Here is a 12,929-nt window from a genome sequence, read left to right as displayed (position 1 = left end):
CTGTTCTAAACTATTCTCGATTCCGATTCTTTGAGGTGCATGTCAAAACAGGTCACAGCTTATTTCGCAGGAGATGTTCTATTTTTATTTTATTTTTTTTTATCGTAAAAAAATGTCATACTATGCACATTGTCAGTTGACTTGACACAGTTTAATTTGGTTGCTGTACTGTAACTAGGGTATTAATTAACAAAGTAAAAACAAATATATATATATATATTTTTATATTTTTTTAAGAATCGATATGCAAATATGTTACTTCCGGTTCCAGAACCGGAAGTTAGGAACCGGAACAACTTTCACATATCCGAGTCTAAAGCGTGACATCAGTTCATTTGAATCTACTTCATTTCATTGTGCTTTGTATTGGTTTACAAACCACTTGCCTGTGGCTACATTCCCACAGTTCCAACTCATATAAGGCTTGACTATATTTATGGACTATGCAATTCACTTCACATGAATCATAAATTTATGGATTGAAATGTATGGATATTCTCTCCAGTGTGACTTACCGCATACTAACATTTTCTGCAGCAACCTTTCACATGTCACATTGACCATACTCTCAGTATTCCCTCCACTCTCCATGCACTTGTCTACCAGTTAAGAAATAAACGGGCAGCACTGTGTGGTTACAGGCCTAGAGGTTTGCAGACTCTAAAAACAATGGGTATGCTAACAGGTCGCCAACTGGTAATCCCTGACGCAGGCGTGCGGATTGTTAGAGATAGAACATTATTGGAAGCCTACATCGATTATTGGATTATGAAAATGGAGGGGGGGGGCTGTGAACGTGGACATGGCACCGCTTGCAGTACCACACATTAGTGCAGAAATACTGTAACACAACGCAAATATGAAGAATGTAATATCTTATCTACCCTGACTGTAGCCTCAGTCTGTCAAATGATGACATGCCTAATGTCAGGCTGCTTCAATTTTCACCACGCAGGTTTCAATGCACCGGGTAGATAAAAAACACTGAAATGTCTGAAAAGAACACGTTTTCAAAATGAATGTTGGATTATTATTTATACGGGCTGTTTTGTAAGCCGAAGTAGGAGTAGAGTGGTAAAAAATTTACGTTGGCATTGATTACCATGACAGCAATGGAAGCTTTTAAGAATTTGGTTTAGAAAATATTACAATGATTATACTTGATGATGTCTCTCTGCACTTCCCACAGAGACGCCGCTGAAGGGAGAGGATGGTCAAGGGGACAGTTCGTTTTCCGACTCGTCACTGTTTGCTCACTGGGGTCAGGATCTGGGTCCAGACAGTCGCAGGGTGGCGCTGAAGATGTTTCAGTACTACGGCTACAACGGTTACCTCAGCGACCGCCTCCCGTTCGACAGGCCTATTCCAGACCTCAGGCCTGATGGGTAAGATCACAGGTAGCACAACCATATCAGTGCTAAAACATTGTGCTCAAGCTCACATTACGAGGCGTTTGTTATTATTTCAGGGTGTCCTCAGTGGTTTTGGCCCAATCAGCGTTCTTGTGAGGAACTACTGTCAGCGGCGGGCAAATATACTCTGCCAAGTCTTTTTTGATTTTTTTAAGTGCCTGCCCTATTCCAAACAGTTTCAAAAGACGACTTCCCAGATGGTTCAGTCTAACGGACCATCTGGCAGGTTAAGTTACTGTTGAGCAAGCAATATCGGCAACTCTTTGTTGTTGTTATCTACTCAGTTAAATAATGCATGTGAAAGTAATGGCAAAGTGCTAAATGGAGAGATCGTTACAGGTCTCGTTACATAAGAGAATAATGCAGAGAATAAGAAAAAGGATAAAAGCAATGCAAGTAATAATACAAATATTAACTTCCCTGTTTTATGGTCATACAAAACACTTTAGTTTGAAGTTACTTGATTTCTTTTGTCCGTTTGGATTGATTATCTTGTCATAAATTTTGTTCCATTGTATATTACCCTGTTTTTTTTTTTTTTTTACTATTAGGGTAGGATAACACTGATCCTTCCGATAGGGTACGCCAACCCATTTCTATTTTCCAGCTTTTGGAAGCAGGGTATTATTCCTTAACTCAATCAGCGCCGGACCCGATGATAGTCGGGTTAACTCGCCAACCGTTCAGCACCAGACCCGAGTATATTCAGGTTTTCATCTGTATTTATTTGTTCGATATTTCCATTCATTACAGGCACACTGACATCTGGGTTAACATGGGAATCATCCTGAGAATGCCAAAGTGCAATACCGGCCGCAGTATTGAGCACCCTTTGAAACATTATATCTTGGCCTGTGCGTCGGATTTGTATTCGTCGGGCAAGGGGGGCGGTTGTCCCAGTCGGATTGAGAAGCGTGAAATGCTCCCGGTGCATGATGTGTGGCGGATTATGTTGGCGACACGATTGACACCAATACTGGGACTTGCGATCAGATAATTGGAATATTCTTTTTTGGGGTACATCCTAGTGAAGGTAAGGCCTATATGGTATCAATCCTGCTGTGATCCAACCATGACTTCCCTTCGATCACAATATAGTGTGTAACATTACTCCACAACGTGTGCCATTGGTGATGATCAAAGCATCAAAAAACAACCCCCCCCCCCACCCTTTCATGCATTCATGATGAAACATAATACCGATAATATAGATCTGATTTTGAAATAGTAGCGTGTACAGGAGAGAAACGGCAAAGTTTTTAGTGAATTGCACGTATTGCTGCAGTCGTTTTCTGGGATTAGACAGGATTACTCAAACTATACTCATATTCACCATGGTATAAAACGGGAATGTATGGATGAAAAAATTATTTCTTTAACACATATTGAACGATAGATCGTCGATGTCAAATGGGCCATAGTATTGTATCCATGGCTATAATATAGAATATAGCTATAGCCCTGCAAACACCGCCACGTATTCCTATATTTTAGAGCATCGGCCTGTTAACAACACATCACGCATATCGCTGTGGCGTCCATTGAGTTAAGGTCCCCTAAGTTAAGGGGTCAGCAACCTTTACTATCAAAATAGCCCCCCCCCCCCCCCCCCCTCCCACAAAATAAAATGCATCTGGAGCCGCAAAACCAATTTCCCCTTAAAATGAAGATAACACAGTGTATAACGTTTATATAGTTATCCCCAAGCATACCCCACATTTAGCATAAAACGCCTGACGATTGCATACCCAAAGTAATTAGCGATTTATTATACTTTATACTTATAGCACACAGTTTGTTGTATTAATGGAATTATAAAACAACAAAAAGAAAATTGTTGACATTTTATTGCTGTTTTTACCTGTTATAACAAAGGAAAACCTCAAACTCTCATGAAGAGGAGAAAAAAGACTGGCATGTGTAGACCTACTTTTAAATAAAACACAGAAGAGGAGACAAAACACTGGCATCTGTAGACCTACAGTACTTTAAAATAAAACCCAGAACTATGCATATATTTGAGTCCTTCCCTTATTTGTGGAAAATGTATCAATAAAAAAGTAGTCCACTTTGAGAAAATACTGGCATCGTAGACCTACTTTGAAATAAAACACAGAACTATGCAGCTCTATTTGAGTCCTTCCCTTATTTGTGGAAAATGTATCAAATAAAATAAAATTTGTTCGCAAATTTCTCACCATCTAGTCGTGAAAGCAAATTAATCTGTCTACCCTGACCTCTATTTTCCTCTGACTTTCCTTTTTTTAATTTATTCATGGTTAGCTTACTGGGGGGTCAGAAACTCAAGATTAGCCACTTGCAGACAGCAGGGAGAGGCATGGGGTGTGACGTACAGTATATTTTAGTTGATGAAATATTTTAGCCAATGAAATATTTTTTCATTTCAGTGTCACAGTATGACCTCGATCTTCAAAATAAGAGATACAAAAAAAAAAGAATAATTAAATTTTTTTTAAATTATTATATATTTTCTTAAGTAACAGGGAGCCACAGCAGAGTGGTTAAAGGGCTGCATGCGGCTCCGGAGCCGCAGGTTGCCGACCCCTGCCCTAGCTCATGGAATGAACTCCGACAGCTTAAGATTCTCCCCTCTGTTGCGGAGTTTAAAACCTTAATCTCCAACCTTTGTCAATCAAGTTGCATGTGTTTTAATGTATTTGTTATCCTTACTTTTACCTCGCCTTGTTGTGTTATTGTTATGATTTTATAACAATCTTTTTTTTGCTTATGTCTGCATGTATTGTACACTTAACACATTCGCGGCCATTCGATTTCCCCATCTAGCTATAGCTGGGCCAGCTTTCCATTACATAGTTTCACTGTGCGTCACCTTGTTTGTAGAGATAAATCTATATTTTATATTATAGCTATGGATACAATACCATGGTCATTTGACAGTAACTATCTTCCGTTCAAGATGCAAAAAAGATAAATTCACGCGTTATCCCGTGGTGAATATAAGTATATTGCTACAGGGTGCAACGTGAATTCTACTAAAACCATTGGCATTTCGTCCCTGGACACGGTACTATTTTCCCGCTATATAACTGCTGGTGCCCAATAACGTATATATACGTGGTTGGCCGCGAAAGTGTTAACATGTAAATGAGGGAAACCTCAGTTGCCTTTCGAGTTTAAATAACGGTTTGTAAAATTATACAACAGAAATATCTCATTCAAATTTGCACAAAATGTACAATATTGGTGCTCTGTACTTACTTATGTCCTTTTATGATCCACACATGTCAAAATGTTGTTTACAAACATATTCTAGACTTATGTTTAGTTCACACAGTGCAAAATGTAATGTAAATGTTAAACCTATTTTGTTTTTATTTATGATGGTATACTATAGAATAACAATATCAGGATTACATGTATATGGTCAATGTTTTGTGAACCATAACCTGTCTCTTTACAGTTGTAGAAACCTTACATACCCTTCCAACCTCCCGCAAGTGAGCATCGTGTTCATCTTCGTGAACGAGGCCTTGTCTGTCATCCTGAGGTCCATTCACTCAGCCATTAACAAGACCCCGTCCCATCTCCTCAAAGAGATCATCCTGGTAGATGACAACAGCAATAATGGTAAGAGGCGTCATTATACTACAGGAGAACTACCAATGACTCATAACTACTGTGTATTGCGGGGATTTATTTTCTGATGCAGTGCGGTACTTGTGCATACAGTGCATACATATCATTGTATGGCGGCGTGGCTCAGGGGTAGAGCGGGTCGTCCAATGATCGAAGGGTTGGTGGTTCGAATCCCGCTCAAGCCCATGTCCATCCCACTGCCGTTGTGTCCTTGGGCAAGACACTTAACCTACTTGCCTTGTATGAATGTGTATGCATGTGAATGAATGTTGGTGGTGGTCGGAGGGGCCGTAGGCGATGATTATTCGCCACGCTTCCGTGAGTCTGCCTCAGGGCAGCTCTGGCTGCAATTGTAGCTTACCACCACCGGTATGACTGTGTATGAACGAATAATGGACTCTGTGAAGCGCTCTGGGTCAGTGAAGAGCGCTATATAAATCCAAGTCATTATTATTATTATTATTATTATTATTATTATTATTGTCTGACGGCTGACGCATTGGTAAAATGTGTATCAGTGGTATTTGTTGCTCTGGAACCCGCTCTGTTGGGCCTCCAGCGTATCAGTGGGCATCTCAGTGTTAGTAATTACTCCTCTGTTCCTTGTCAACTTCCTTTCTATAATCTAGCTCCAAGTGTTCTTAATCAGGCTCTGTCTCGTTGGATTTAACTAATAGCTGAAAGAATGCTAATTAGGTGACATGCCAGGAAATCTAGCCAGAGGTAGATAAACCATCCAGTAAGGTAATTAGGCGATAGCCTATCTTATCCTTTACTTAAGACTTCCCCTTTAAAACAGGTGGATGCAAATGCTGCCTGATACTGTATATTTTATCCAGCTAATGCTGTGGACATCTTAACTGCTGCGCTTTGCTAACATGGCACTCTGTTATTATAAGAGGCATGTTATAGGTGGATAATGGACACGGTAACTCAGGCAGCTACACACAGGGGGACGGCCGCCACAAGGGAAGTCATCTGTGAAGTCAGTGGGCAAACATCCCACAGTGAGATTTAAACTGTACCTGTAAGGCAGTGAGGCTGGCGATTAAAAAGCTAACGATATTGTACCCTTTTCGAAAGCGGTGTGCGTAGACGGGCTGTGTCGCTTATAAAGTATGGAAACGCATTTGGTGAAGTGAAACAACACAGGGATTAGGTGTGGTATAATTATATGCATTTAAAAAGTGATTACTAGTGATACACGTATTGACAATTATTGTGTGCCATGGCCTTTAACACTTTGAATGCCCAGCAGGGGGCGCACATTTAGTGCTTGAATGCCCACATCCACTTCAATGTTAGCATTAATATCGCCTAATCTATGTTTTAAATTATGTGTCTAATCTGCCCGTCGCATTATCAATGACCTATTTCCAGTCAACATTGTCGAAGCAGATTGTTTTTTTATCGGTTCATTTCCGTTTCATAGCATTTAGAAAACCCCTCGTTTTCACCAAAAAAAAGAGGATTCCATGATAATCGCCCCGTACTGTAATATTCTAGAACATTGTCATTTGTCGGCCTATTTATGAATCGTTTTCAAATAAACGCTAGATTATCGATAGTATATGAGTACGTGTGCACGCTAGTGCCGCGCGCTGACAATCGATTATCTCAGTTCCTGATCGCTCTTAGAGTCAAACAGCCATATCACAAAAAAAAGAAAAAGCTTATATCTCCGTGAAAACGGGTCTGATTATCCTAATACTGGTAAAATAGATTCCTTACCTGAGATCAGATGGTATCCAAATGGATTATTCCAATTCCTGATCGCCATTCCGAAAATCGATCCTTTTATTGATCCACCACGTATACTGTACAACACATAATCCCCGCTGCTCTGAGGGTCCAGAATGAAGCTGATCGACTCCGGTCACATGCGTGAGAAGTAAAATGTGGAATCCGGGTTTTTTTTTCTCATGCCTTTTCATTGAGTCCAATCCAAAAGGGTGAATTACCATCTGGGAGATGATAGGGGGCGCTTTTTTCACATCTGAGCGCCTGAAGTGGCTAATTTACCAACGGTAGACTCGGTTGATGAAATATGAATTCAGATCGCTAATATAAAAAAAAACTCAGGTTGGGCATCCAAAGTGTTAAGAGGTTCATCGCCAGAGGTCGCTATGGGCGTATGGCCGTTGTGTGCCAGCGCTTTGTTCAATGGGGATAAATGCCGGTGTTTGCAGTGCTAAAACTATATTAAATATTATAGCTATGGATCTAATAACAGTCGATTGTCAGTGAGTTTCTTCCGGTCAACATGCAAGAAACGGATAATTTTTTCATCCATACATTTCCATTTTATACCGTGGTGAATATGAGTATACACAGTAAAATTCGCAGTGTCAAATTAACACTTAAAGAGTCGAATTTAACACTATTCCAGAGTGTATATGACTCCAACTATGAATAGTGTTAAATCGACTCTTGCTCCTGTGTTAACATTTTTGAGTTAAATTAACTCTAAATAGAGTACAAATTTAACACTTGCTTACACTGTATGGTGTTATTTAAACTTAACACTATAGGTTTAAAACTTTAATCGCCGATGACGTGTTTAGACGTCATTCCTAGCCATGCTCATTCTGCCGAAGACGCCGTAACTCGTCTTTGATATCAATAATTCAAAAATCTGTGATCGAAATCATATTTCTCCTCCGGAGCCATGAGATATACTGGTGAGCTCCACTCAACTGTCTAACGGTTCAAGAGCGCCATCCGGTGGCCGATCGGCAGATCGGCCAAGAGGGAGGGGCGCGCCAAACAGGAAGTGCTCATCCATAATCCGTCCGGACACTCGCGATCGGTAGCCGGACCCCATCTCAACACACTGGATAATCAATCGCTCGCCCTAACTCAATAAACAACGTTATTTGGACGTATATAGTATTATACAACCTGGAAATGGTTCATCAGGATCAACATCCCATAATCGAAAACTGTCTACTCCATGCTCATCCCCCAACGGCGCGAGGAACATACGGTAAGATCCAGCGTTATTTTCTAACGTATTCCATATAAACTGCTCTGATGACCATATGACCCACACTAGACGAATGGTATAACGTTGCCCACGGAATTATAAACGCCCCCTCGCCCATCCGGTCAATATCAGATGATACGTAGTAACTTCTAGAACCACGTCCAGTTGAAATTTTTCATCTGGCAACGATCGCTACCAAACTGTATTTGATCATCAATATAATGCATTTGGAGCTATAAATCAAGTTCTGGAGAAAGCTGCAGAAAACGATAAAAACATACTTGTACTTTAGACCATATTTTAGTATGAATATGTGAATGAAAAAGTATATTGTTGCTACACCCTGAACAATGGATATAGGACATTGAATGGGCCATAATAATGGCAATTTAGCAATAGAATTTAAAAAGTTATAGCCCTGCAAAGAAGGGGAACTTCTCCATAGACAAATAGAGCTGGCTAGGGATGGTAAATTATGAATTTGAACCTTGGCGATCAAAGTGTACTTGAGAGTGTAATTATTATTCTCAGAAGTGTTGATAATTTACTCTTATGTGATAACAAATTAACTCTGAGTTGAATTCCAATGCTCATTAACACTGCATTGCGTTATTAAAAGTTAACACTGAGGTCAAATAACTGCTGAAGTGTTGACATTACACAGTACTGTGTTGATAATTTACTCACTTGCAGTGAAAAAACAGCTCTGAAAATAACACCCATTAACACTGCACAGTGTCAATGAAACCGGACACTATATTGGTGAAAATAAACCTCACTGGTGTTAATTTTACACTTAATTTACTCTTGTATAGTGTGAAATTGCATTTACATACAATATACATTAAAAATCACAAGTTACCACAAAATAATGAATTCAACAATTTTATTGTTGGTCAGGCAGGGTCAGGCAGGCTTATAAAAAAATAAAACATAAACAACAATTACATTGACCTCAGCAGGTCTGCATAAAGTGCAATATGGAACAATACTTTGAGCAATCTGTGGTTTGAAGTAACATAGCTGATTTATACAACACCTTTACAACTAGGGTTGGGCATCGTTTGGATTTGAACGATTCCGGTTCCGATTTTTTTTGAAAATTTTAAAAAAAAATGTCATACTATTCACATTTTCAGTTGACTTGATACAGTGTAATTTGGTTGCTGTACTGTAACTATGGTATTAATTAACAAAGTAAAAAAAAATTAAGAATCGAAATGCAAATATGTTACTTCCGGTTCCAGAACCGGAAGTTAGGAACCGGTTGCTATTAGAACCGGTTTTCGGTACCCAACCCTATTTACAACTCTGTCTGGATGCAGTAATAAAACAATCACATTAGCAGGTCTGCATAAAGTGGCAATATGGAACAATATACTTTGAGCAATCTGTCGTTCGATAATTAATTTGAATATCAAATGGTTTGAAGTAACACAGCTGATTTATATCCAAGACCTTTACAACTCCGTCTGGATGCAGTAATAAAACAATCACATTGACCTCAGCAGGTCTGCATAAAGTGGCAATATGGAACAATATACTTTGAGCAATCTGTCGTTCGATAATTCATTTGAATATCAAATGGTTTGAAGTAACACAGCTGATTTATATCCAAGACCTTTACAACTCTGTCTGGATGCAGTCTGACCTTAAAGGCATGGTAATGGTCATCAAAACACATGGTTTCCATCAGTTTTCCACAGAGCAATACACTGTCATCTTTCACAGCAATAGTCTTACAAAACACAGGCATCTCAAATGCTACCTCAGTACAGATAATCAAGTCACAGCGGTACTCTGTACCATGATGTTTTATCCACTTGGCAGAAAAAACACTGGTTACATCTCCAAATAAGGAAGCAATCTCTGGACCTTCTTTGAGCTCAACAAGTGCCACCATCTTTCCTGGACCTATGGTTAATCTTTCTTTGGTAAAGGACTCCCGATACATTGCCATACAACTTTGGTGCTTTTTGGCTAATGTCTTTGTAATGTTTTTAAAGCTTTTTAATTGTCTCTTAAAGAAGTTATGTTTAGCTTCATAACGCATGCACCACATGTGCAGAATTGGGCCAATGTTCCTTATATTACGAGGGTAATGTATCATGAAGTGATGCTTTGGCAATAGGTTGCTGCTAGGAAATAACTGCTTGAAGAGCCGATGATGATCAGTGATTACATGTTTGAGATAAATGGTCATGCCATATGACAGGACTGGTGAAAATACAATGTTAATCTGTAGAAGCAAAAGCAGAAGATGCCAGTACTTATCATCAGTCTGTATTAAATCACCAAATAGCAGAGGCATATTGCGCAACAAGCACCAAGACTGTGTGGCATTCAACCCCAAATCCTTACTTTCATCCAACAACTTGACTCTTGGCGGACGGTTTCGCTGCTGATTGTAACCATAGTCAAAAGCATGTATTCTGCCAGCCAGTTGTTCAGCATTTAGAAGTTTCTCCTGAAGAATGTACTTGAGAATAAGTTTCCCCTCAAACTGAGCAACCCCCTCTAAAATATCATGCATGATATCTACAGAGAAGTTGGTGGCTGTGTTGAAATACTCAAGTGAATTCAACAGACAACTGCGTTTCACGCCATATATATGAGGTAGCGTAGGATCTGTCTGTATAGTTTGACAGTGTTGTGCGTGCATCTCAACAGTTCTTAGTACAACAGCCGGATCATCTTCACAGAATACAGTTTGAAAACAAGCTTTCTCAAGGAGACAGAAACGACAGCAATACCGTGCCCCAAATGACTCCACAAACCCAAACAGACCATGCAAGCCAAGGTTATCCCCAGTGACCTGAACTATGGTACCACAAATCACGTGTCTAAACATGGGAATTTTAAGTCCCTCTGTCTCCAGTACTTTCAGATCATTGACAAGTGGCTCAAGTATCAAATTGAAATCATAACGCTTAATGTCCTGTGCATGGAAAAGAGCACACAAATGAATATTAATCAAAGAGGAATTATAGATTGGGGGGAAATTTCTTAATGTAAAGTATACACCACCTAATTTATGTATACCCTTTTTAGAGCCCAATGGATTTGCAGTTTCAAAGTCATCATAAAAAAGTTGAATTTGAAAGGAATCTTTGTCTACTGAAAACAGGGGACTTTCTTTCAAATAGGTGGCATCTCTCAAGTCTGCATACACACCTTCCTTAGTCATGTGCCTGGGCTTTAACATGTCTGAAAGTTCTGGGTTTTGAAAAATGCTCTTCAGCGTTTCCAAAATGGGAACATATGCAAACTTATCAGTTACAATCAGTGATGCCGGTAACGCGTTACTAAGTAACGCGTTATTGTAATCTGATTACTTTCCCCCGAAAATAGTAATCTAACGCGTTAATCTTTAAAAGCCAGTAATCTGATTGCAGTTACTTGTCCAAGTGGCTGTGCATTACTATTTCGTTACTATCTCATCATAAATTCATAATGCAGGCGGAATGCAGTATTTTATTTAGTTTTCGACAGTCAAAAATACATTTTTGAGCTGTTTTTCTTATTTGGGAGTGACGTGGTGTGGCAGTGAAAGGGTTACACAAGAATGTGTCCTCGCGGCGTGACTGGACTCTCTGTCTGTGAGTGACTCTGCTTTGGCCCAATCACATTCCCCATCCACAGTCTGCGAATCAGAGGCAGAGTAGGGCGGGTCTTCACAGCACGTCATGTGACATATGCGCCAATCGTGTGACAGCAGTGCTCCGTTGCATTCGTCTGAGAATTCCACCCCAAAACGCTTGTCTAAACGAAGTGAAACCGCAAGAAGACTAGAGAGACATTTATAAAAACAATTTAATAGTTACAGTTGATATAATTGAATAGTTCAGCCTGCATTTGTTAGATGTGAATGGATACACTGGTTTTGTAAAACCACTGGCTGGCTGCTCTAATGCTCTCCCACAGTTCTCCAGGTGGGAGAACACGAGTGACAGAGAGAGGGGAGAGAGACACACACACACACACACACACACACACACACACACAAGCACAAGCACACGCACACACGCGCGCGCACACACACACACACACACACACACATACACACAGAGAGGGATTATATTATAATAATAATAATAATAATTATTATTATTATTATTATTATTATTATTATTATTATTATTATTATATTAGAGATGTAGGCTGTCTGGGTGGGGTTGGAGAGAAAGAGGCATGGGGTGAGAGAGAGAGAGAGAGGGGTGAGAGAGAGAGAGAGAGAGAGAGAGAGAGAGAGAGAGAGAGGGGTGAGAGAGAGAGAGAGAGAGAAAAGCTCTTATTTGCCAGATTTACAGTTAATTTACATGTTAAAGAGAGACTGATTGTATGTTTATAGAGAGACATTTATAAAAACAATTTAATAGTTACAGTTGATATAATTGAATAGTTCAGCCTGCATTTGTTAGATGTGAATGGATACACTGGTTTTGTAAAACCACTGGCTGGCTGCTCTAATGCTGTGAGCATCATAGACTGTTGCTTTACCATACTTGATGGTACAGAAGCTGAAGCACTAGTTTAACAATTTACGTTATGTGCAGAGAAACAAGTTAAAAACAATTTATGCACTTTCAATAAAGCGTTTAAAAAAAACTGTTGGGGGAACGACGACGACTTCGTAACCTAGTTACTTTCAAAGTAACTAAGTTACTCTGATAATCAAGTAATCAGTAAAGTAACTTGGATTACTTTTTAAAGGAGTAATCAGTAATCAGTAATCGGATTACTTTTACAAGTAATCTGTGGCATCACTGGTTACAATGACCTGGTCATATGTCCCAGTAGTTTTGTTTCTTCTGCTGTCAAATCTTGTGCCAAGCACCTTTTCAACGGGTTCAACTTTTCCCCATTTCTCTTTGAAGTGTTTGTTTATTTTTGCCTCAGAATTTAAGTGTGTG

The 12,929-nt window shown here is 39.5% G+C and overlaps 1 protein-coding gene across 1 annotated transcript in view; it reads left to right on the top strand.

Annotated features, from left to right (window-relative positions):
- galnt18b (UDP-N-acetyl-alpha-D-galactosamine:polypeptide N-acetylgalactosaminyltransferase 18b) overlaps positions 1 to 12,929 on the top strand; it is a 361,705-nt gene that overhangs the window by 159,807 nt on the left and 188,969 nt on the right. Inside the window, exons 2-3 of the mRNA XM_084337404.1 lie at positions 1,190 to 1,385; positions 4,855 to 5,021. Coding sequence (XP_084193530.1) covers positions 1,190 to 1,385; positions 4,855 to 5,021 — 363 coding nt within the window. The remainder of the gene's footprint in view (positions 1 to 1,189; positions 1,386 to 4,854; positions 5,022 to 12,929) is intronic.

Source organism: Notolepis coatsorum, assembly GCF_963971535.1.
Source record: "Notolepis coatsorum genome assembly, chromosome: 20".
Classification (NCBI taxonomy): Eukaryota; Metazoa; Chordata; class Actinopteri; order Aulopiformes; family Paralepididae; genus Notolepis; species Notolepis coatsorum.
The sequence above is the reverse complement of the archived record's forward strand: the minus strand, read 5'-3'. Positions and strand labels throughout refer to the sequence as shown.